The sequence below is a fragment of the Lepisma saccharinum genome, chromosome 30 (genome assembly GCF_977018435.1).
Source record: "Lepisma saccharinum chromosome 30, izLepSacc3.1, whole genome shotgun sequence".
NCBI lineage: Eukaryota > Metazoa > Arthropoda > Insecta > Zygentoma > Lepismatidae > Lepisma > Lepisma saccharinum.
Genome location: NC_139258.1, coordinates 27,475,115 through 27,502,415, shown reverse-complemented (window position 1 = coordinate 27,502,415; position 27,301 = coordinate 27,475,115). Strand labels below are relative to the sequence as shown.

Genomic DNA, 27,301 nt, shown 5'->3' with positions numbered 1-27,301 from the left:
ATTCACAGTTGTAATGTACTGACTTTCCATCATTCCTCAGTAAGTTTCCACACATTTTCCAAGAAAATGAATAAGCAGCTGTTACATTCAATCATCTTATTGATAAGAAGAAGCCTAAGTAGCGGCAAGTATTTAGAAGATTCTCTTCTCTAGACTTTAGAGAGTTCCTTCATAGGAGAGTTTCTTTTTCTGTACCTTCCCTGTCCCTGTTCCGACCTCCCGTTTAGACAAAAATCTGTGAATTTGACGTCATCATCCAAACTCCTCCTACATCTGCATCAAAGGTCAACAGCTCTCAAGTTTTGGGAACGGAGGGGAGTTTTAGTGGAATGTGCGGTAGGCACTATGATTGAATATTATGCATTTTTTTGTATGATATAAAAGTAGTGTGCAATGTGTAGTAAGGGGTGATGTCAGTAGCAGTCAATTAACACTTCGAGAGACGTTTTAAAAGATATAGAAAAAGTAGTATTTGTATGATATTTATAAATTTTATATAACTTAATAACCCCCCTCACACACACACACATAATTTACCTTAAATTAATTATGTTAAACTTTTGAAAAATGGACTTGCTTTTCAATGCTCCTTTATAACCCATGAGCCCTCCCTGGAGATTAATTCTAACTACGACCCTGCTATAAAGTGTTAACAGGTCGATATCAGGTCATGTGATAGGCTATGTATTGTTTGGCTCTCACGGACAGAAACACAGACCGATCATGATGGATTTTGTTGCATTAAACTAGTATTTGACATATATTTCATTCAGCAAAGTTTCATCTTTGTATTGGTGTTAGTTTCTGAGTTATCAATGAAATTTAGTCCTGTTTCTTCCCGTTCAAGCCGATACGGTTCGAATAGTTCCGCTCTTTGCCACAGGTGTCTCTGTATTCGCCCGCCCCAGCAGAAAGGAAACGAAGAGAGAATGAAAAGTTGAAACTGATATCAATCTCGCAAGTCACATTCTCACGACCAAAAGATTTATCAAGATTCCACCTTTTCCATAACGAACCTCCTCTCGGCCAGCAACATGCAAGGAACCATACGGCGTGGTTCGGAAGATCACACGAGCCGACGCGTGTGATAATGCTCTAAGGTTCCTCGCAATGGCTGTCTGGACTTCTTATTTTAACACACCTGCGAAGACTAAGCCTCCAAACACACGTGTAATGTGACCGTTAATTTACGAACGCATGCACGCGCCAGATAACTGTGAACGCAACCATGATGGATGAATTAAATGCACTAATAGTGATAGGGGCAGGCTTTGTGCCTTTGTGATTGATATTGTTTCTTGTCTTCCCATCGCGTTTCAGCACATTGAAGGGAAAATCATGTTTGATTGCTATAGCCCGAATTTCTAGGCACTAAGTATAGGTCCAATATGCACGCAAAAGGCACTAAAGTGTGGAAAATAGGCTCAATAATGGGCGCTAAAAATGCAAAAGTCACATAATAGATTGTAATATTATGAGTCAAGTCCTCAAAATTCTCTCATCAAGAATTTAATACTTTAAAAACATTAACGGCATTATAGTGCATGCAAAGGGTTGTATTATAATTATATAATTTTTGTTTTAAGGGGATCAGTATTATGTATTTGTGCATTATTTATTCGTGTTCGTGACGACCATCCCAATAATAGAATGTTGCACCAGCTCTGCTGAGTGGTGACAAAGCCAAAAGCTTGACCGGAAACAGTGTTGCCACGTGAAGGAATTTTTTTGTTGACGCAGGGATATTCGAGTAAAATTTCAAATGAAAAAAAAATATTAAAAATATCAAAATTGCACGGAAATTTGAAGATAATTTACTTTTATATTAGATTCAAACTGTTTTGAAATGGGAGACACGTTGTTATTTTGGGCGTTCCCTCTTTATGAATTTTATGTAATCGTCTGCCACGCTCATCGCCGCAATTAGCTAAAAATGTCACAAAGTTACTGGTAATAAGAGAAATAAAATGAAATTATCAACCATGGTTTTCTTAAGTACACTTTGATGTTTAGATAAGCTAATAGGGGCTGAACTACAGTTCAAAGTGTGATATAAAGCACGGTGCAATGTGTCTCCACCGGGGATCGAACCCGGATCTCTTTATTTACGCCCGCGAAGAGTCTCCTTTGTGAACACCCAGCCGATATTTTGAGGCAGTGTGTATAGGAACAGAAAACGTACAATTACCAAGTAGAAATAGAAATATAGTCGCGGACAAACTTAAATAAACTCGAACATTACCTTCCTCACAAACTTGACGATGCGTGTAACCACCACGTGTCCACGTAGGTGTCCGTCCTTCCAATGGCAATATCGAAAGGTCACGTGGTGGTCACACGCCTCGTCAAAATTGTGAAGAAGATAAGGTCAGAGTTTCTTTAAGTTTGTCTTGAAGTATAGAGTTGGAAATCCTGTACAACAAAATGCATGTGTATAGTTTTGGTGGGGACACATTGACTAGCGCGTCTTCCTACTTTGTAACGAAGGTAAGGTCCTAGTTTCTTTAAGCTTGTCCGAAACTATACAGTTGGATATCCTATACACCAATATGCATGTATAATTACAGCGTGTTTGAAAAGTCCTGCAGGATTCTAAAGAGCTATAACTACGAAGGTAATAGGTTTATTAAAACAAAATATTGTTTTTTTAGAGAGAGGAAATTTTAAAATGTTGTTCTGCCCACACTGCTGAATGACGTGTGTGCAGGTGATCACAAGATGGCGTCGATGCAGGACAAATTGACCCACACCTTGGCCCGCAACGTCACCAGATCTTACGCTTTGGGATTACTGGCTGTGAGGACATTTGAAGTATACACAGAACCCGACAGATCTTGACCTGAAGTTCAAGATACGTGATATAATTAACAACATTCCGGACGAGCACCGACAGAACGCAATTCTCAGATTCAAACTACGATTGCAAGAGTGTTTGGACGTGAATGGTGCCCAGCTGGAGATCTGGCGATGAACCAACTATATCAAGCATTAATTAAAGTTTCCTCTGTGTAACAAATAATATTTCGTGTAGGTTTTTTGATTCCTGCAGAACTTTTAAAACACACTGCATTTTGGTAGTGTCTTCCTTCAGAATTCGTCAGAGATGATGGTGAATCAGAAGTCGATGTGACTACTGTGTCCCATGCCGTACCGCCACGATCAAAAGTTACGTTTTGCTTGTTTTGGCCGTTGAAGAGTCAGGGGTAAACGCCTCCCGTGCTGTTCAAACTTGCATTCTTTTTGCCTAAACGATCCCCTTCGCCTTGATCCATACCGGAACCTTTTTATTACGATTCACTTGAAGAACCTTAGCTGTTGTTGCAGGTGTGTACCCTCCATATATCTTTCCGCCGTGCATTGCCCATTCCCGTGCGTCGGGAAACGTTTTTCGAGATGAAGATAAACAGAGGCTCGCAAGAGGGTTCTAATGAAGCATGTGTAGCACTCGAGAGAGAGATATAGACTCGCCCTGCCGGTCCGGGATGCAGGCAAGCGTGACGATGACATGTTACTTACGCCCCTAATCGCTTGAGCCGATTCGGGGGGGGGGGGATGCCAGTGGGGAAGGGTTGGGTGTTCGATCTTTTGTCCAATTTGCCTTTCAGCCTTGGTTGTCGATACTATTCTCTGTCCTTCGTAAGAATGAATGAATGAAAAAAAAAAAGACACGTGACTTCTGGGAAAGTCTATTGGTTGAATCGCAACTGCGCAGGAATCTTGAGGGGTATGAATGCTGTACTATTATTATTATTTTTTGTATAAATATATATTTGGTTTTAGCTTTTCAGCTATGCACCAGTTACATTTGTGTTACATTTCATAATTTTATATAATACAATATTTTCTCTTATAATGTAGTTGGTAAGTACATATATTATTTTCTTAGCCTCAAATGTGTTGACAAGGCGTATGCCCCATTATATCGTGCTTCTTTTAGATCTCTTAAGAAGCAATCACGCGTAGTTACATTAAGACGACATTGAAATATAATATAATCAGGTGTTCCTTCAGTTGCACCACACTGACAGATTGGGGATTGTACAATCTTCCTAGTGTACAAGTCTTTAGGGGCTAGGGTGTAATTTAGCCGACATCTAAGAAGGCTTGTTAAAGAATTTCTTGATGAGGTTTGTTGTATAGCAATGAGAAAATCTTCAAGATTGTTTCTTGTGCGCAAGACTTCTGTGGCGCTGGTGTAGTGTTAAGAAAATGGCACTTTCACGGGTGCAGAAAAGGCAGGCTGTGTCTTAAAGTTACACCCTAGACTTCTGCATTTGGGGCTTTCTGAAAGATAAAGTCCATGTGCCACCTATGCCACAGAATGTGCAACAGCTAAAAGAGAGGATAAGAAACGCCCTTGCTTTGGTAGACGAAGAGTTCTTGGCAAAAGTGTGGCAAGAACTAGAATTTCGATTGGATGTGTGTCGCATAGCTGGTGGAAGCCAAATAGAACATTTGCAGCTGTTTGTAGGCATGCATAGAAAGTTGAAGTGACTGATTAATGCACAATAAATATCATTGTTGTATTCCAAATAGTTTAGTCGAAATAAATTCTTAAAGTTGTCTACTTCGCGTAGAGAGATAGTGCATGTGATATCACTCATCATAGTTGATATACTGAAGCTGTGGGGCCTCATATTATGAGTAGGCTGATAGGCACTAAATGTTAGGGTTCCGGGTATCCTTTGTGAGAGTCCTTTCATCATATCATCACTCATCCTCATCTTCTCAATTTTCCAAAAGTGGATGCACCAAATCAATTTAAGCAACTGTAGAAGGCGATGTTTTAGTATTTTTTCTAGAATTTTGCTTAATACAGGTAATGAAATTGGTAGGTAATTTTGTACCAAGTTTTCACTTCCATTTGAGTTGAGTTTTGCTGTTTTTAAGTTAGTAGGAAAGATACTATTCGCGATGTAGTCATTACAGAGATATTCTGAAATAGGTGCTAACAACTCATTAATTTATTTTATTACTTTGACTGCAGATTCATCTTATACAGCCTTTGAGTCTTTTAAATGTCCCATATATTTAATTTGTTCTGGTTGGTGTTAGAAACATACGTCTCACTGTGTGTGTGTGTGAGAGAGAGAGAGAGAGAGAGAGAGAGCTCCCGACCCTCTAAGCATATAAATCCTGTCCTTATCATGAAAGCTATTTTGCCCACTCCTACATCAGTGGCAGTGGCGGCGATTAGGGGGGTTGAGGGGGCAGTTGCCCCTACTTTTTGCCACTTTTGCCCCACCACTATACTTTCCCTTGGTAGATATGGTTCAGTAAACTGTCCTTGCCCTCCCAGTTTTGGAACCCAATCGCCGCCACCGATCAGTGGTAAAGAGTAAAACTGTTTGAGAGATCCTGCCTCCTCCATGGCGCAGTGGTAGCGTCATTGCCTTGTAATCAAGGGGTCCCGGGTTCGATACCCGGTGGAGGCACAAGTGGTTCGGATCCCACTTTAAACTGTAGGTCCAGTCCCGATTAGCCTTACTATGCATAAAGTGGACTTAAAACACAAACTCAACCAACTGTTTGAGAGATCCAGTTTGTCTCAAAATCAGTAGCGGCGATTGGGTGTCAAAACTGGAGAACAAGAACAGTTTATCTATCCTTAGTAAACAAAGGCTAAGGATTAAAAGTGGGGAGACAAACGCCCCACTGGAATTTTCGGCCTGTGTATAGGGCCGGTGGCAACCCACCATCGTGAGAAAATTGGGGAGCTCCGAGTGAGTGAGCGTAATCCGGTCGCAAAGTCCTACAACGGCTGGGGGTTGGTCACGACCACCCGTCCCCCTAGTCTGGCTGCAGATCTCCACGCCCCCCTGGTGGCCCGCGTGGGAGGGAGGCCAGCAGTCGGTAGGTAAGCCAGGGCCCAATATTGGGCTGTAGCGCTATAGGATAAAATAAACGCCCCACTCCCACTGCTCGGAATTATTCAGCATTATCCTCGATGCTCACAGGACAAAACTCGAACTCCGAAATTTACAGCCAACAATTAACCCGCATTTCGCAAACAACAATGCGGAATGAGTCTGTGCCCCTCACCCAAATAACCATGGCAATCTCGCAGCCACATCTTACCGCGTCTCCGCCACGGGCGAAGACGAGGTCTGAGATCAATGGACGCATTGTTGCCATTGTTATTGGGCTGTGGATCTGCATTAATCATCATTCGTCCCAGCTCTCATCGATCATGAAGGTAATCGGAAGGGCAGACGAAGTCTTCTAAAGCCGCACGTGGGTTGCAGATGACTAACAATGCCCGCCTGGATCAGAAGGAACCCGGAAATTTGATCCAGTGGGCACTTCAGCAATTGTTGCAACTAGGCCGAAGTTAGTGAACTCTTCCGCGAGCAATAGGTACTTTGCGAGAGGGCCACACTGGCCCCCCTCCGAAATTGGCACTCTTCTTCACTTCAAATTAGGAGAAGAAGCTTAGGCTATTTTCTTGACAGTCGATGAGAAACAGTCCAGTATTCACAGTGGCTCAACCTCAAGGGTCAGGGGGCATTGCCCCCCCAACCTCGGATGGAAATCAATTCTACGGGGGGGCAAACATTAAAGTAAAAAAAGCAATACTAGAAAACGAGCTGTATCTTTGCGGGTGGCCTTGGCTACTCCGCGCAGAGTGTGAGGGAGATACGTTTATGTAGTTGCCACCTACTAGCCCTTTGGGTGGTCGACAGCAAGGACAGAACGCAAGGCAATGACGCGCAGCCGGACTTGGGCAGGGTTCACCCGCAAAGATACAGCTCGTCAACTCTAGCAGAATCTAAGAGTAGCTGGTAAACGTATGCTCAAGATGGAATTAGTTTTCACGTATTTCTTGCATTTATTCTTCCAGACGGCCAAGGGCATCAGCGGGGGGGGGGGGAGTACGGAGGGGCAATTGCTCCCCTCGGTTTCAAATTTTATACAAATAAAAATACATTTCGTAAAATTTCGTTGCTCGCTTCGCTCGCAATATCGTGTTCTTACAGTTTCACCAACTTCAGAGATGTAACTAGGAGGCGACGGGAGTCGGCCCTCGGAGCCGAATGATCTAATGACAAGGAAATGTAAAGAAAGATGCCATGGCGCCTCGTGAAATTATTTGCGCCTTGTTAAATCAATATTGTTTTCAGTTCCCAAATATTAAATATTTGCATCTAAAAAATGTCTTGCTCGCTTCGTTCGTATATATGATTGTTTTCTGTACTACAAATTCCAAAATTTACGCATGTCATATGTACCAGGTGGTTATAATTAAAGTGACGGTGTTCAGAGTGGTACAGCACGGGTTGTAATGAGGGTAGCAGTCTGAAACTTCGTAGATATGCTAACGAAGCAATGCGCTCGCGAATTATGATAAAATATATATATATATATATATATAGTTCAAATTTTCGCCACCAGGGCACTATAAATCGCAGAAAATAATACTCTTTGTAATAAAATATCGCTGCAATTTCACTATTCGAATTACATGAACATTACTAAAGGAAAAAGCAACAAGCGTCACGAACAACAACCAGGGAGCTCACACAATGGTTAGGCAATGTCACCGACTTTGACGTCAGAGTTACGGCAAATTCCACGTTTTGAGTGCTTACAGCGCCATTTTTCACCTGGTGGCGAGAACTGGAACTATTTTTTCATAATTCGCGAGCGCATTGCTTCATTAGCATATCTACGAAGTTTCAGACTGCTATTCTCATTACAGCCCGTGCTGTACCACTCTGAACACCGTCACTTTAATTATAACCACCTGGTACAAAAATAATTATATTCGTCATGCATTTTCTGTCTTGCAAAAATAGTTTGTGTGCTTGTTTTCCATTATTAGCTAAGGTGAAGTTGAACTTGTTCCTAAACAAATTCTTTATCACCGACTTCTACCCCCTTTTTGCGTGAATTACGAGGATAATAACTCCTCTGATACTAATTCTACTACTACTAACAATAATAATAATAATACACAAAAAACACTTAGTTTTAGCGTAGGTCTAGATTGCAAAAGAAAATAAAACGGTCAGAACTTTTGTGTTTTGATACTCTACCACTTAATCCAAGGAAATGATAATTTCATTAGTTTTCATTTTCAGAAATGAGATTCTTATGTGAGATGTCACACAGCATAATATTCGTGACTAGAATGTTGCCTCCTAACCTTCAAACAATGCTCTTGAACAAGGTGTGTAAAAGTTAATAACAAAATATAATAACCACGGTCGTATATGAGGGGAGGGTTTAACGGCTCCATTGGTTTAGAAGACATTTTGCAAAGAAACAGTATCTCAAAATTGGTCAAAGCTCTACATTGGTTTAAAAGGTCATGAAAGTTAGTTGATTGATTGGTTTGTTTTACTTCTGCCACTTTTGGCTAATCGCGAAAATAAGGATTCGAACCCGGGACCCCTGGCGCCATAGAGCCCCGTGCTAACCACTCCGCCAAGTATTAACAGCACGCGCGCACACACAAAAGTAGAAATTTTTAAGACAACCAATGTTAAAATTAAAAATAATATAGTTATGGTCAATATAAATAATGTACTACATGAAGCCACTATTTAGATCAAAATTATTCAGAGGAAAATATTTTTGGTTACATTTCAAATGTATTTATTGATAATAAATAAATAGTAACTTTTAAACTATAACTATTGCAATTGCACTATCCTTTGACTGCTTAGTTGAACCCAACCCATTATTTCTGTACATACACGGCCATGAGAATAACTGTGAATTTCAGTATATTAATGGTTGATTCATCTAGTGAATCGGGTTGAAGTGTCTCTCCAAGGACATAATAATAATAAAAATCGTTAATACAACAATAGTGTATTATAGTTAATTTATAATGTGTAGTTTGGTTATAACACTATTATTAATTTTTCCAATTTTTGTTATCGGAGGCTTTGTCCCTTCACCCCTACAAAAAATCAGACGACGGCCATGGTCCAGGATTAATGGTGGATACAAAACCATGCAAGCCGCCACAAAACTAGTCAATAGATAAATAAATAGTTTATTATGTCTTGCATATATACATTTGTTAGACTATTCAGTCTACTTTTCACGGTGTGATAAACACATGTAATTCATTGCAGTTGTTTTCCCAGCCTCTAAAACTGGTTCTTCTTTTCTTCTGTCTTGCAGCATACATTAACGGGCCACAGCGGGAAGGTGTTGGCAGCCAAGTTCCTCGGGGAGCCATCCAAGGTGGTCAGCGGGAGTCACGACCGGACGCTCAAAGTGTGGGACCTAAGAAGCAGAATATGTGAGTAAGCAGGCTTCAGCGAGCGTAGTCGGTGCCTTCTTATGATAAGGCCTATGCACAGACTCAGTGTCTGCATGTGACGTCATCATTAATAGATTCGCATTGCACCAAATCAAGGTTGATGCACTTCTGATGCAGTTAAAAGTGTAATTTTGGTTTCTTTGAAAGGATCGTGTTTGATCGTCTCAACCACACAGATCAGCAGCTGATAAAAAATGCCCTTGATGTGTGCGCTTGATGCCCTGGTACCTATAAATACATATATACCAGGGCGCCAGTTTCCTCCGAATTTTGGTTTCCCCGTTTATCTATTCATAAACTTTATTTGAGCTTATACATGTAAGTGAATAGCTACAATATGTTACAAAGGTAATTTTGTTCCAGCCAGGCCTATACTGGGATCCAGAACGGGTTGGTTATAAGCTCAGTTCTGTACTAACTATCATTATTTTAATCTTAATTTTAATTGTAAATTGGAATTAGAGATAATGAGTTATGTATTTTGGTTTAGTTTCGTTTCATTTCTAGAAATTGTTTCTTTAGGTTTATTTATGGTTGTTATTACAAAATGAGAAATTGGAAATTGGTGTTCCCTTTGAAGGATAAGGCAATTGGAATTTATAGCAATTCAAATTACTTAGAGGGTAGCGTGGATGAGTAATATAGATTGGATTTATGAAATTAAATAAAATAAAGTGGGTGAACTAGAGTAAATTTATTTAAGAGGTGGGGTAGCATTTGTTTGTAGTTTGGAGATTCAGATTAAGTGTGAGAGTAAATAGTTAATTAATTTATTTTTCCATTTCTTAATTTTTTATTTATTTATTTATTTATAAAAATGCATACATACATAATACATTTGTATCAGTTGACACATTTTGGGTTCTGTGTGAATCGGGACCTGACGTTTTGTGTTTATTATTTGAAAAAAATAATGTCATTTTTTCACATTTTTTTTAAAAAAAAAGAGAAAATAGAAAACCAACTCTACTGATTGATTGATTTGGTTTATTTTACTTCGCTTTTTGCCACTTTTGTCTAACCGTGAAGATGAGGATGATATGATAAAATTAATGAAGGAACTCTCAGAAAGGAATTCCCGAATTAATCAACATATAACTGCATGGGACTAGAAAACGCCATGTTATTAATGGAGCCCGAAGGGTTTGCAGCCCAGGGCCTCCAAGGGAGGGAAATGCTTTGAACAGGGCCACAAAATGGGAAAAAATGGATTAGTTGGGATGTAGTTAAGTGTAGAAACTACAACTAACCATTGCAGAGGCGTCTCGTGAACGCATGCGTCAATTGTGGAAAAAAGGACAGCTTGCTCTGCGACGACATTCATGAGCATTTTTACATTCTAATTTCTTCATATAGGAGAAGTATTTATTTTACACGAGAGCGCTCAACAAAGCTTATATTACATTTCTTGGATCTGAGGTGACGCATGCATCAATTGTGGGAAAAGTATTATTACTTTTTTCACTTCAGATCCAAGAAATGTAATATAAGCTTAGTTGAGCGCTCTCATGTAAAATAAATACTTCTCCTATATGAAGAAATTAGAATGTAGAAATGCTCATTAATGTCGTCGCAGAGCAAGCTGTCCTGTTCCCTACAATTGACGCATGCGTTCACGAGACGCCTCTGCCATTTGGCATAATTTATCCTAAAGTTCTAGCTGAAATTGTACATTGGGAGCCTCACGATGATGTTATCCAAGAAGGGCTTCACATATATAAATCCTGGCCTCCCTGGAATCATACTTGAATTTTACCACGGTCCTGAAGTAACCACCATGCATAAGCAGGCCCTAATAGTCTGCATTCTTCATTTCTTGCTCACTGTAGCCGAAGATCACTCTCGAACAAGACGCGTCTGTTATGTGTGGTTTCTGTTGTTTTTTGCGTGTGTTTACGCTTGGATTCAGCCAGCGAAAGTGAACGATGACGGATGATGAGGCTAAACGATTTCTTGGAAAAAATAACAGATGGCATAGCTGACGGAGGTATAAGCAAACAAGCACGTAGGGATAAGTGTATACCAAGCACTGGTGCTGTCGTGGAGGAAAGCAAGGCACTTTCCGCTCCCTAAAAAACAACCTACACGGAACAGAGCATTTTTTTGTTTTTGTTTCCCTTCGATATTCACTTCCATTTATCGGTCTCTTTCTTTATGTTGTGTGGCTTTATAAAATAACAGTGTGACAACGGTCATGGGAATTTTAAAGCTTAAATAAGAATAATTTTCGGTCATTTGTACTGAGTAAAATATGGAGGACTCCCCGTAGTGATAGAGTCGATCAAGAGATCAGGGTTCGATACCCGGTGAGGACATAATAGTTCGGGCGGGCCACACTTTAAACTGTAGGTCCATTCCCAATTGGCCTTTGTCTGCACTTCAAATCAAACTCAACACAAAGCGAGTGTGAAATAACAATACTTCTTTCCTTCCCTATTTGTAAATTCTGAGCAAAAAAAAGTGGTCGGTTTGGGCCTTTGGAAAGGGCAATCCCCCCGTAGATACACACCCTGCTTAGAAATTGTACAATTGTGTACGCGTGGTCGCTCCCATTCACTTAACCATCATTATTCTTCCGTCTTCATTGCGAATAAAGGAGAATTTGAAGTGGACGATATGAATTCTTCACAGAAGCTGACGCTCGTTCGTCGACTCCAACACCATCTAACGGCAAAATAGTGAATTATCTACTGTTCTGTCCGATAACGCGAACCCAACGGTCTTTTCTGAACCTTTCCTAGTGGTGCCACCTGTGAGCGGAGCTGCAAAGTACTTCCATGAAAACTGCATAGCACAAGTTTACTTCCCCAAAGTTTATTCATGATCTAACATTGTTATCGCGCGGCATGTGATGGGAGAGAGGAAGGGTACTCCTGGAAATGGGCTTAGTTCAATTCAATAGAAGGAAGTGTGGTGGTATAAAATGCAGATACCAAGCATGAACTTGATGTTTTCAAATTCTTCCACTCAATACATTTTTTTAAAATTATTGAGTTTTTAAATGGGTCTACACAACGCAAACACTTAACGACCAGTGGCGAAGCTTGGTCTTAAGGGGAAGGCAAGCAATGCAGTACTCCGAAAGAGTGGGAGAGGGGGTTGTTGTCCCAGTTTTTCTAGGAGAGAAAGGGCATTTTAAATAATAATAATAATAATCCCCAACTCCTCTCTCAACAGCCATGCTTGTTAGTTCAAATTCTTGGTCACGTTATTGATATAACTTGCTATTACTTACAGTTTCCCGTACACAATTTGAAATATCCATGTTTGTTTTGGTAAATTCTCAGCACACCAAACAAAAGAGAACTCTTACTTGAACCACTCGTTCTTCCCACACAAATGGAAAATGTTCCGAAAAGCTCCGAAACTAACAGAAAAGTGATACCAACTTCGTTGTAAAAATTATTGTTCACGGTAGAATAAAATAACTGACTTGAAGCTTAAAATTATATGAAGCATTGGAATAATAAGTCATTAGAACAGGAATAAAATACGCCGGTTCTTTTTTTTGACTATGTATCATATTAATAAAAATAGTATTTTGAGTTTGATAGCATTTAGGACTTGCTATTTGCAGGTCTCAGAAGAGTGTTTCATTGCTTTCTTGACATAAGTGTTATCGAAAAAACATCAGTTTATTGAATTTGTTTGTATGGAAAGTCACGAAAAATATCGTGTAAATTATTTGGTAGTAGTTGTCAACACTGGCGTGGCGTTGCAATTTGAGATGAGAGAGTGTGAGGCGGACAATAGCCAGCTGTTCTGCAGATTCCAGTGCTCTCCAGCGCCGGGGACAACATGTTTATCTGCACGTTTTACAAATCGTGAAAGTTAAAGTAATGCTTTAAAGTATGTTTACGTGGAATTGGAACAGTTATAATGATTTATTTCAATAATTCTGTGTTTATAATAAAGCAAATATCCATCTTCGATATCGTGTTAACACTTATATGCTTTCTGCTAGTAGTGTCTGCTGTCTGCTTGGCTCGGCTGTTTTCGAGAGAAGCCGAAAAGCTCCGAAAAGCAGAGCTTTTATTAGTGGTTTGGGGACCGTACCTTCACCAGCATCTACCCTTCGCCATATGATACTTCAGAAGCGTTGGTTTCCCGCGCAGTGGCTGCAAGCAGAGAGTTTGGTGCTTGCCAACGGGCTGCTGAGAGAGTTTGCGGCCGTAAAATTTCGCGAAATCGAGTGCGATAGAAACTAAATAAGGCACTCAACATTAAATACATTAAATACTATTTTAATAGTGCAAGCAGTGCTTGCATTGCTTGTACTATATCTTCGCCACTGTTAACGACCATATATTCTCGTAACTTTCTCATGTATTGATTGAATGAAGTATGTAAAAAAATCAGTAACAAAATAGAATAAATATGCAGTTCAGTAAAATGAATTAAATGTTGGATATTTATTCGTTTAGAACACAAACTCAATCATGAATCAATCGATCAATCGTTCTCTACCCCCTGATACCTATGCATACACATGATCTGGTCCCCGTTCGAAATGACATTGCTAAAGTTTATAGAGGAAAACGAAGCCCTAACATCTAAGTGCAAAAAGGAAACAGATGCGGGAGAAGGTAGGTCTATGACGAGTAGGTTTCATGTACAGTCAACTCTCGATGTGGTGAATTACATTGTAAAAAACATTCGCATATATTCAACCTAAATCACTATGCTGTCCGGAACACATTACCGTGTATAGTTAACCCTTAACTTCTGTTAACGTCAATTTTGACAATTTTCAATCCACACAGTTCCATATTTCTTCATCATCTCGGCTATTATAGAAATTTGGTAACGTCAAGACAAGGAAACGTACTACAAGATAGTAGTTTTTTTCTTAATTTTTCCGACATTTTGCAACACAGTTTCATGGCATGATTTAGCAAAACAAGATAATTATTTCAGCATTGTCTGTTACAGTACAATTCCTCATTTTTTTTCAAAGCTCGCTCCTGGTAATCAACAATGCGGATCAATCATATCTTCGACAATGGAAATGCGGCCAATTGAATATTCGCTCCGGCTTGTAACCGCTATCCGATTTGCTCGCTTTCTTTTCCCGCCAAATTCCAACGGAAAATCTCCCGCTTACACCCATGCAACAGCTCAACGCCCAATCAAGCAATTTCGTTGAAGTGTTGCTGAAAGCAAGCACAATACCTCTGCACAAGGAAACAGTTAGGCCCCAATTTTACTTATCTTACACGCATCCTCCTTGTCGATGCCACAAAAGATAATAATTGAATTTGTACAGACAAACGAGCATAGAATCGAATCCAGTTAACCAGTTTAATTGGTGGGAATGTCCGAATTTAGTAAACAAGACTCTCCCTTCCAATGCGGAAGACTGCACGACATGTTCAAAAATATTTTCAACTCTACTTTCAATTAGTAACAGATTTACAGACATTCGTCATCCGCCAAACAGTAGTAAATGTCTGCCACACCCTTTTTTAAGAGCCTTTGTTATCGGTTTAAATTGGATCTTGGCATATTCCTTTTTCCAAAGCAGTGGTACAGATTGGCAATGCATCCAAGTTACAAAAGTGAAGAGTGTATGGCCGGATGAACACGACGGTGCCGTGTCCAGAAAATTTGCAAGGGGAAGGTTATAACTTTTTTCCCCCAATGATCATTGTTATCGCTTGGCGTCAGTGAAGTCTCCGTAGATTTTCGTTCGGGTCGCCTGTGCTTCAGAGGTCATGTTTGCTTAGAATCTGTACTCAGACACAGTGGCGGTGATTGGGTTCCAAAATTGGTGTTGCAAGGTGCCAAAACTGGGGGGCAAGTACAGTGTACTTTCTCTTGGTAGATAAGGTTTAGCATAGTGCTGGGGCAAAACTTGCAAAACGTGGGGGAGCAACCGCCCCCTAATCGCCGCCACTGCTCACACATGATACACACAGACATGTGTCATTTCTTCCCTCTCTTCTTTCCTTCCTTTATTTATTTATCTTTTTCTTCCTCGTTTCTCTTGCTTTCTGTTTATCTCTTCTTGATCTCTCTCTCTCTCTCTTTGTGTTTCTCTATATCTGGTTCATACTTTACATCATCTCATTCTTTACATATTACCAGGATATGTTAACAAATTATGTGAATTAACACATTTTCAGTTCAAAAATAATGAAATTATAAATACATTTTTCAGTTCATCATTCCCAAAATTATATTCAATAATATTAATAATATTACATGTGTTTTCAAGGATAGCTACTTCTCCCAGGAGCCACAATTTCAGTTTGGTCAAAATACAAGTATAAAATTCTGAACAATTAAAATCTTTCAAACTGTACTGGATCAATACCAAACCTTTTTCAGAATCCATGAAAAATTGTAGTAGAGTATCTATCATACTCTACTACTCATGTGATTTTCCTATTATCCTACTGAAAGATGTACTTTCTATCGTTAGTGACCGATGAAGGAGGCTCTCGTGGTCGCGTTCGTGCAGAGAGAAACATATCATCATCTGGTTAAGTAACAATGCAGTGTGCCGTGTGTATCCGTGTTTGTTACAACCTGTCCCGGTTCCCGCGCTAGGCGATCGTTGGCTTCTCTCCGTGCTGGGGAAAGTCAAAGCCAGGCAGCCAATTAAAATACGCAACGTCGGAACAGCGCCTACGTAAGCGCCTCTCTTCTGGCTTCCATTCGCTCCTCGCTGCCCAGCAGACGATTTTTTCCTCGTTTCTCATTGGCACCGAAACTGTCGAGCGCTCCCTAGCGCAGGAAACGGGACAGGTTCTAACAAACGCGGTATAATCATGGCAGAAGGATGCAAGGGAGGCGCCTTCCTCTCCCCCTCTCTCTAGGCTTCTTAAACCTGAAGATTTACATCTGCAGCAACACAAACCTTCCATCTGCAGCAACATAAGCCTTCCATCTGTCCGTATCCTGGTCTTCTTGATTTAATTATTCTAATAATATCTGAACATGAATATAAATTGTGCAGTAATTTTTGTAGGAGAACGAAGCGACCGATGATATATACTGACGCAGACGACGATGTTCTTGTCCACCTTCTGCCAGCCAGAGATCTGCACAATGTGTTTTGTTGCTTTACACTTGACAGGAAGACTGGTATGAGGTGGCAAGCTTGCCATCAGTGCATGGAGTTCCTCGAGTGAGAAGTCATTTTAACTCGACTTACACAGCCGTCTCATCCATGGTCACTTGCTGCAAAGACTGACATTATGTTTGTATGTATGTGCGAAATGGTCATACGTGCAGACGAACCCAAAAAATTCAACTCATTGGTTCAGTTGTTCAACGCAAGCTCTTCTGCTCTCTGGCCTCCACAATTACACCCAACAGCAAAGTAAATAGAAAACGAATTATCCATTACCATTTTTATTCGCTGTTTTACACAATGTGATCTACTTTGCATGAACAGAATTCCTTAAAACAGCATCATGTGGACTAAAAAATAATAAAAAAGTGATGGACAATTTGCCGTTGACTGTACAAGCTCTAGCCTGATTTACGATTTGTTTTTCAGGTGTGATTCCACTACAACGTATGGTGACATTGTTTATGCTTTCTTCCACAGGCGAGTCTACAAAGTTTGCAGGTTCGAGTTGCAATGATCTGGTGACATGTGATGGGTCAGGTTCCATCATAATCAGTGGCCACTTTGACAAGAGGATCAGGTTCTGGGATATGAGATCTGAAACTACTACAAATGACATCATGCTCCAGGGGAAAGTCACGTCACTTGATCTTTCTAAAGGTGAGCAACAATCGGACTGCAGATGCTCAGTCGAATTGCTATAAGTTCTTCAGTCTGTAGAAGATCATTTGCAATCAGTAAGTTTGTAAGGGTGGGTAGTTGTAGTGTGCCCCAGACATGTGTTAGACACATTTTTAAGATGCAGCACCAATGTAGCTGTTTTTATACTGATCGTTTGAGATATGTATTTTAGGACATGAAATCATGATGAACACACTTTGTTGCACCTTTTTGCACATTTTCGTGAGATTTGCACATTTATCCCCATTTTACGCACTCTTTGATGCTTTAGCACCTTTTCCCTTCCATTTCTTTCATGTCTTCTTAAAAAATTGGCCAGAAAAAGAAATGGTTTTCACTCTTCTTGAGCAGCTACATAAGATCCTATAGTCTCATTTTGTAGAGCAGAACGAGAGCTATAAAATGGTGTAATATAAATTTTACAATGTTTACCATAAATTATATTAGTTGCTACAGTGTCGAATAAGAATGTTAATGCAACTGGTTTAGATCTGAATAAAGGCATTTTATCAGCACCTTTTTGAAAACATTTTGAGAACCTTTTCCTTTCACGACATAATTTTGCACCTTCAAATCCGTTCCCTAACTGATTAGCAATAGTAAAACATTAATATAACAACTCAAGATTAATCATTCACTTCCCAGCTGGAAAATTTTTCAATTGGTTCCGATAACCAATGAGTTTTTAGACACTATTGGAACTGATTGGTCTATCGGAACAGATTAGTCTATTGGTCAATTGTAATGAAGTGGTTTCTGTTGGAAAATATTTTTATTATTTTCAATATATTGCTCATGAAAAATTCTTATGTATACAGCTGTAAATGCGTTGGAGAAATGATATAAAACAACTAAAATAAAGCTCTGGTAAAGCATGTGGAATTTATAATTTAGAAAAAACTTTCACATACAAAAAAAATCAAATATATGAACGTTTTTGACTGTAACTCCATTGTGTTTAACACACTTATAGAAAATCGAAAAACTGCTGCTTCAATCATAAATTGACATGTTATTCTTCCTTTATACATGGAAAAACAGCAAAAAGTTAGGTTAAACAAAGAAACTGCCCAAAACACTTGAAAAAGTGATGAAGAAACAAAACACTGTTGAGATTGACTTAGTTGATCAAGATTGCTCATTTTTCCAATTGCATTACATGCACATAAGATTAGCCATGGAAATTCCATATTGAAAAAACAAGAACTAATGTGAACATTTATTCCAACTGCTTTAAGGTTGAGTTGGTTCTAAAGAAAGGGTTCTTGTTAGGTATTTAGTAAGATAAATCTGACTTCAGTAGTATGCATTAGAATAAAGAAGAAATTCAGTTCAAGTGTGCTGTTTTTCCAATGAACTCCTAATTCACAGGAAATGTGGTGTCAACATGGACGTCCGCAGGATTCTTTCCAGGGAGGGACAAGGAAGGTATTTTTTTTCAGGGGGGGCAAGCAAGGCATATTTTCCCCAAAAATAGTATTGTTCCCTAAACAAACTTTGCTTAAATTTGAATTTATGGTGTTCATGCAATAATTGACACATATTATTGTGGCTAAAATAAAATTATATGTGTGAAATACATAATTTTTGGTTCAATTTCATTTTCCAGGTGGGGGCCACGGCCCCCCCCTTGCCCCTCCTTCCGGACGCCCATGGGTGTCAAATATTAAACTACCTATGCTTTAAGTCAATAAATGAATTTATAACATATTGATTCTCCAATGTATACAAACTTACAATTGGATACAATTCACCAATTGGAAATTGTCTTGATTTCGGTTAAGATTCCAATTGAAACCAATACATTCCGATAGCTGTATTAAGCTCCGATAGAATCCGATTCATTTTAATTGAAACCAATTCAATCCAATTGAAATTTCAATTGGAACCAATAGAAAATTCCAGCTGGGTTACTACACACTTTTCCGAAACTTTACGATGTATTCTGATTTTTTCGCAAATTATTACTGTATTAGCTAGGAACGTCGTAAAGGGGGTCGGGAGCATTGCCCCCAGTAAATTTTTAATGTCTTAAAAAAAATGTTAATTTAATATTGATATAAACCTCCAAATTATATATTTAGAAAACTTTACATTTAGATCACAAAGGGTTTCATCTTTTTAAGCTATAGTAGCTGTTGGTTGGGATATAGAGTAAGTTGAGTATAAAAGTAGTAATGTGCCTCTTGCAATTATTAAAAATAGTCAGTGTGTATTTTTATTTTATAAAGAGTGGGCTCGTGACTCCATACTTCATTGTTCATGTTGCATTTTGTTAAAATCACAAATATACTCTCCTGTTGTTTTTGTTTACATATATATGTGTGTTTATGCTAAAATTATTAACATAATAAAAATACATTTCTTACATAAATTGTGTATATGTATATTGTTTTTCTATAGAATTATTTCTGTAAATATTTCTGTTTAAAACAAACTAAATTGATATTTAAAACTTATTGTCTGTGGTTCATTACAGACATTGTTTATTTTAAAGTATTTTTCATAAGTTCTTTGAGCCTTCATTTTGCCATATGTAAATAACAAAACCCCTAGCATATGTTTCTAAAATCAACTTTTTTCCCCCCACTCCGTACTTGCAGACAGCAACTACCTCTTGACGTGTGTCAGGGACGACACACTTAAGATATTGGACCTACGGATGAACCAGGTGGTCGGGAATTTTACGTAAGTATACATTCTGCATGATTTGATATCTGATGGAAATAGGACATCTTTATCCTTAAATCCCCGCTTCCCTGCACGATGTCAAGTATGTTGCCTAACTTGAAGGCAATGGACGGACTTTCTATTGAAAACTTGCTATAGAAGTTGGCTCATCGCCTTAGAGTAAGGCAACATACTCAAGGTCATGCAGGAAAGCATGCTACAAAGGTCGGTCAAAAAGTAACGTACAATCCACTGTAGCCCGGGAATGGTAAGGACTGGGGGAATTACAAGGTGTACAACTTTGCCTCCACCGTTTTCCGACAGGTGGCAACAATAGGAAGTAGCGGTCAAAAGAAGCAGATCGCAGACGTCACGCAGTTAGCTTGGACCTCTGTCAAGATAACCCCATTCAAACATTAGTCGAGTGGTGTGTGCATCGTGAAGTTGTTCGCGATTGAAAATGTCAGTGTACAAGCGAAATTCTCGCCATTTGCGGGAGGTTCTACTTTTTTGTTTCAATATGAAGAAAACTGCGGCTGAGGCTCATCGAATGCTCTCCACTACGTATGGTGAGGACGCTATAAGTGAGAGAACCTGTCGTGAGTGGTTTCAACGCTTCAAGAACGGTGACTTTAACGTCGAAGACCGGCATAGTGGTGGAAGACAGAAAGTTTTCGAAGATGCAGAATTGGAGACATTGCTGAGTGAAGACTCGCGTCAAACTCAAGAAGAATTGGCACGATCATTGGGAGTGACACAGCAAGCCATTTCAAAACGTCTGAAAGCCATGGGTATGATTCAACATGACAACGCACGACCCCACGTTGCCAAAATGGTGAAAACGTACTTGGAAACATTAAGATGGGACGTCCTACCCCACCCGCCTTATTCTCCAGACATCGCTCCCTCTGATTATCACCTGTTTAGATCAATGGCTCATGAACTGGCTGGCCAACACTTCCGATCTTATGAAGAAGTCAAAAAGTGGATCGATTCGTGGATCACCTCCAAAGATGAACAATTTTTTAGACGCGGCATTCGTACGCTGCCCGAAAGATGGGAGAAAGTAGTGGCCAGCGATGGACAATACTTTGAATAATGCCTGGGTAAGCAATGTTTTTCATTCCAACGTCATATTTTTGGGGAAAAGCGGCGGAAGCAAAGTTGTACACCTTGTACATTTTGTAGATAGAAGCATTGGTCCTTTACCACCTAACCAACACCTAATTCCATGTCGAGAAGAATCCAACAAATCGGGATATACAAGTTGCATCACGATAACGCATGACCGCATGCTGCAATCATGAGAGTTCAGAAGATTGGCCATCCAGGATGTGGTGCCACAACCCCCATACAGTCCTGACCTAGCACCATCGGAGTTCTATCTTTTTAGACAACTGAAGGCTCACCTGCGTGAGATACAGTTTGAAGATGACAAGGAGCTAGCTCATTGCGTGTGTGGAAGAGTGTGAAGAAAACCTCAAGAGTTTTACGTGCATTCGTGTCATGGAAACAAAGATGGCTGCAGTGCAGTGAAGCACATGGATCATACATTGAGTGACATTTCCAAAGGACCAATGCTTTTACCTACAAAATTTCATTTCTCTAGTCCTTGCCATTCCCGAGCTGCAGTGGATAGTGCATTACTTTTTGATCGACCTTTGTAGATGTTCCATTACTGAAGCGTGTATTTCAGGATCTATGTGTCCCATTTTTTTGTCGGTGACTGTACACAGTGTAACACAATGACCAATGCCTTAAAGATAGATTACACATTTATAGATACGTGTAATAGTACTGTCTGGGACTGGTGAAGAGTGACTGGAGGAACAACCACGAATATTCACAGTAGCTTCCATGATGGATCCCTAATCGATTGACATCGCCAGAAGTTTTTGTTTGGTGGGGGGAGGCTCATAATAGCAGATTAATAATTAACAATTATTTTATTGCCGGTTTATTGTTGTCATTATTGTTTTCTTGAGTACACTCTTCTATTCGATACACCAAGTGAGTGAATATCCAGCAACTGTTCCCCTTTATTTTTTCACATTCCATACCGTTATTATTTTTGCAGATTATCGTAATTCCAATCTCTTTCAAGAATTTTTTTAGAAGAAGGTTACTTCTAGTTTTGGGCGATATATCATTTAGATGATATATCGCGATATTGAAAAAATATCGTCCAGGCGATATCAACTAGATGATATATCATCACAATATTTTGCCGATATCGTGGAGACAGTATATCGCCAATATCACAATACGGAAAAAATATCGTATCGTGTGTGACAATATATCGCTATATCAATTTTCCGATATCGCCCATCCCAAGTTACCTCTCGCACAAAAATGTTATTTTCTGAAATTTTGAAAACTCATGAAACCATTTGTTCTTTGAATATGGGAACACGGAATCCTGATCTGGTTACTGCATTTTATACTCAATTTGTCGAGACAAAACTTTTTTTTCTTTCTTTGCTGGAATGTTATTTAACTGAAATGTATATATGCTATTAATAGGGAATGGATTTTAAGGTGCAGCACCTGTCCAAAAATATAGTTGTTTTCATACCGATCGTTTGAGATATGTATTTTAGGACATGAAATCAAGTCAAATGAACACACTTTGTTGCACCTTTTTGTGAGATTAGCATATTTATTCCCTTTTTACCTTCTCTTTGATGCTTCAGCATCATTTTCCTTCCGTTTCTTTCTTTTGTTAATAAATTTGGCCAGAAAAATAAATGATTTTCACTCTTGAACAGTTAGAAAAATCCTATAGTCTCATTTTGTAGAGCAAAACGAGAGCTATAAAATGGTATAATATAATCATTGCAGCCACAATAGTTTCCAAGATAATGTAGCAAAACCCGCGAGAGAAAACACAAACTTCGGCAGAACCACAGTTCTCTATATGAGGTTTGCGCGCAGAAAAAGAGCATTGAATAAAGGCAATTTATCGACACCTTTTTTTTTTGCACCTTTTTGGAAATATTTTCAGAAACTTTTTTGCACCTTAAAATCCTTTCCCTAGTTATTAAGTATCAAAACAATAGTTTTTGCATTATATCTAATTTGAAAAAAAAAACGCCAATTTCAACTGCAAAGGTGACGGACGCTATAAGAGATATTTCAAAGAGAGGGAGTGAGTCTACGCGTTCCGATCTATCTCATGAATAGAGCCATGGATGAACGACTTTAGTGGTTTATCTATGACGCCTCCACTGTCACAGGAGAGATTCCTGCGCCTGCTGCACTCGGCCAGGGTCACCAACTGACATTGGTAGATACAATATTCGTCAGCCTGTATGTTAACATTATTGTCAGTCTCAATTTGTTGTTCTGGGAAGAATGAAGCCATGTTGATCAAATAAATAAAATGGCTAGTTTTGAATTAGTATAAATGCAATGCAAGTAAGTTAGCATGAAGTAACAATTGTTACTTTTTTAAAAATAATGTCTTACTACTACAATTACTGATATAGTTTGGTTAACGTGATGTTAACACAATTAGAAATAGAGCATGTTACCAATTAATCTGCAACTGGCTACTTCTCTGCACTTTTTGACACTTGTTTCTACTCACGTGTCTATAGAGCACCACAAGGTAAAACCTTAGACAAAAAGTCCCCAATTAGCTTTCCCTTCTTCCGTGCGGGGTCTTCCTTGTCGCACAACAGTTTTGCTACCTAGTGTCCTGACATCAGACGAGGAATGCCTACGAGGTTAGATTAGACCTGTTAGGTTAGGTTCCATTAGCATTAATACAATGAAAAATTATTATTTAGGCTAAGAGAACTAAGCTTAGCTAGCCTAACCTAAGAACATAGGCATTTAGCCTAAAATGTGACGTCAGAACACAAGGTTGCTCAAGTGTTGTGCGATAAGTGAAACCCTTCCGTTCAGCTCGGACCATAAGGAAGCATGGTCAATTCTCCCCCTCCCCTCCTCGCGGGAGTATGGTGCACAGGAGTAGTGGGTCTGCGCAGGTTTATTTGCTTCTGATTCCACTATAGATGGTTACACAGTTCAACACTGAGTTGATTGGTTGTTAGTATCATGTAGTGTATTTGGTGTGTGCACCATTTGCACTACGTTCTGGGGGTGCACAGTGTGGTGGTGTATGATTATGTGGTATGTGTTAACCAATCAAAGGGACGTTTAAAGCAGCAGACGTGCAAATTTTGAATCCATGTGGCTGAACACAATTTTCTTGCATCAGCCTGTACTTGCACTACACCTGGTGTCAAACACTGTCGTATAGCGAATACACTGGGCTACTTGCATTATTTTAATCTTTAACTCTGAAGAGAACACCAAATATGTAAGAACTTTAATCATGTCAATTATGCTTTTTTCTATTGTTACGGATCAGTCCTAAATCATTTTTGGTCAAATTAATACAATATGGTATTATGATGTTTTCAGGGCGGATGGATTCAAAGTAGGTTGTGATTGGGCTCGAGCTGCATTCAGTCCAGATGGGCAGTATGTCACAGTGGGCTCAGCAGATGGATCCATATTTATATGGAACGCTAGCAGTGGGAAAGTTGAGACAATACTCAAGGATCATACGTAAGTATTTAACTTCTTTTTATTACTTAATTTTTTGAATTTTTCATAATTATATTATATTTATCAGTGTTAATTTTTCATGTTTACTTCATAATTGTATTACATATTACAAATAATGCATAAGACAATTTTGCCATAACTGAACCCTGTATTGTTTCATGTAATTAAAATTCATTTGCACATTGTCAATCATAAAATTAATTCACTAGATATGTGCTATAATTCAGATATCGTGTTTTCACTTATTATAACTAAAGTTATTTATTTGTGATTATTTTCTTATCTTGCTTTGTACATGTATAATTTTTAATTTGCTTTCCGGCCAGCTGCTTTAGCTTGAACAAGCATGTATTTCTGTTCTCCACTTTATCCTTCTGTGGTGCTTTTATTGTATTATATTCATGTAAGACTTACAATTTATGTATGTAACTATGAATGTGACAGACAGGGAATGTTGAATGAAAATAAATATGGGATACTTCAAAAGTGCATTGGAGTACAAATATGCACAAAGAACAAGTTACTTAAAAGCTAATGTCACAAGACTGGCTTTCCCTGTAGATAAAGGAGTGGCCTGCCCGATGGCGCAGTGGTAGCGTCGTCGCCTTGTTATCAAGGGGTCCCGGGTTTGATACCCGGTGGAGTCACATAGTGGTTCGGATTCCACTTTAAACTGTAGGTCCAGTCCCGATTAGCCTTACTGTGCATAAAGTGGACTTAAAACACTAAATCAACCAACCAAAGGAAGTAAATATATAATGCGAAAGAATAAGACTTAGTAGAAAGTAAGGTGCATGAAAACCCCAAAGAATTACAGATAAGATTCCAATCATATATTGTCTCCTTCTCAATCCATAGTTTACAGTTTTGAAAAAATCAGTGTGTTACACATAAGTGTGTTGTGTTACTGGTTTATCCAAAATTTTCCACCTGGGGATGTAAGGTTAATTTTAGAACCAAAATGACCATAAATTAAGTCTTTGTGAAAATGTTTAGAGGGTTTTGAGGAAATTTTGGAGGTGTTTGGGTGGTGGCTACATTACTAGCTTATGCCACTTAACGCATGGATGCTTTGTAGAAACATTTATGTAGCCAAAACGTGCCAAGTATGTAAAATTTTGTACTAACTGTTAATATGCTTGAGTATTGTGAAATACATTGTCAATCTTAATTGTAAAACAATAGATGTATGTTGATTCAAAACTGTATCAAGTGCACGCAAATATTTTTCATGCTTTGAAGTAGTATAGATGCTTAATCAATAGTATGGTAACTTTAGTGTTTTTCTTTTAAATACATAACAACTTAGCATGTCACCTTGTCAGGAACTGTTGTAAAAGCATGTATCTGTACAGAAATTGCATGTATCGTCTTCACTGAGCCTGACCCCGCATGTGCTTGCTTGACTGCTTCTTTTGACCTTTGACTTCCTTTCCATATGTTTTCTGAAGAGCCTTTCGACTGTCCTCCAGGTCGGCAGTGACGGCAGTCGCATGGCATCCATATGGAACGTACCTGGTCAGCGTGGATCGTGGGAAGAAAGCCATCATATGGGGTGATGTTTGATAATGATGACAGATGTGCCTCTGTAGTTGCAGCTTTCGAACTGCAAAAAAATATTAAAAAAGAAAGTGCAATTTTTTCCACGGCCATAAAGTGAGTCAAGACAATTTTCTTAGCTTTAATTTTTTGGTTGCATTGCTTCCAATGGAAGGACTGTAGCATATTGCTGTTACATGATGAAGACTTTTCTCTTCAGCAAAAACAACATATTGATATTTTCTTTTTTACTGTGTTTTTGATGTATATCTGCTTAGAAAAGGTTTCATGTGGTGAAAGACTGTCAGTTGAGCCACATTCAGTATTTTTTTCTCTAATTTAGATGGTGCACAAGGTAGGTTCATTATTGTGGTGTGGTGTATATTGTTTATGAGATGTAAACTGTGAGGTGGTACTTATATATATTTGAAATAAGTGTGAATGGTATGTCGAGAGCGGGAAATTCGAAATGTTCAAATGGTGGAGTATTTTTCATACCAACTGTTGCATTGTGAATACTGGCTTTTCCTTCAAAATGTCACATCAATATTTGGAGTTGTAGATTTGTAATACATATTTACCTGTAAGTGCTTTTGCATAAATTGAATAGAATTATGTTTTCTTCTTCTTGTGTATATGTACATTTACCGTCAATAGGCAGTGTTTTGCCTAAAAAATTGCCTTAAAAATCCAGTGCTTGACACTAATTGGAAAATGGAGAATAATTTTTTTCCTGAAATAGAAAGACAAATCTCAGAATGACATTTCAGTTTAATAAAATAACTACTTAACACACAATATTTTGTTCTCATTTCTCATCCTATATACATTGTATACTTAAACTTTCTATTTCAGCTTATTTATTAATTTTTATCATGTGAATGCATGGCTATTCTTAATTAGATATTTAGGGCAAAACACAGAAGGTCCTATGTAACATAACTACTGTATGAGAAAAATTGAAACTCTTAGGAGTTTATTTGTCACTGATCATTACTAAAAATAACATTCCTTACGTTTATAATTTTGACATAAAGGTAAAGACGCCATTTGTTGTCACTTCCATCATTAGTTGAGGCTACGAAGAAACATTAAATAATAAAGTATCCATGAGCCCATGGTCTCTTAAAAATTATGATGAGTTATAGGTACCATGTGTCGCCAAATTACACCAGTGACTATGAAATGTTGGATGGAATGCATTGTCATGGTGTTGCATGTGTAGAATGTTGTGAGTACATGCAAGGAGATTGTTTCACGAGTTGGATGTCAACCTATAGATGGTGGTACAACATTCACCAATAGTTTCTGGACGTCTTTTTATATTATGTTACCCAACATGACGTTGATGTGTTGCATATAGTGTTAGGCATATTTCGGGGTTGCCAGATATGAAATATATATGTGTAAAATGCAACAGAATAATAGGAAGCCATTTTTAAAATACAAACGTTTCATATTATATCACAGATTACAAA

The 27,301-nt window shown here is 38.7% G+C and overlaps 2 protein-coding genes across 2 annotated transcripts in view; both read left to right on the top strand.

Annotated features, from left to right (window-relative positions):
• Positions 1 to 9,221, top strand: part of LOC145981997 (autophagy-related protein 16-1-like) — a 731,341-nt gene extending 722,120 nt beyond the window's left edge. Inside the window, exon 10 of the mRNA XM_083115530.1 lies at positions 9,136 to 9,221. The gene's annotated coding sequence lies outside the window, so the exon portion shown is untranslated. The remainder of the gene's footprint in view (positions 1 to 9,135) is intronic.
• Positions 6,053 to 25,850, top strand: LOC145981918 (autophagy-related protein 16-1-like). The gene is made up of 6 exons (XM_083115414.1): positions 6,053 to 6,196; positions 9,136 to 9,256; positions 16,836 to 17,015; positions 19,640 to 19,724; positions 24,138 to 24,284; positions 25,757 to 25,850. Exons 1-6 carry the CDS (start codon positions 6,053 to 6,055, stop codon positions 25,848 to 25,850), a joined length of 771 nt encoding a protein of 256 aa, XP_082971540.1.
• Positions 25,851 to 27,301: the final 1,451 nt, after the last annotated feature.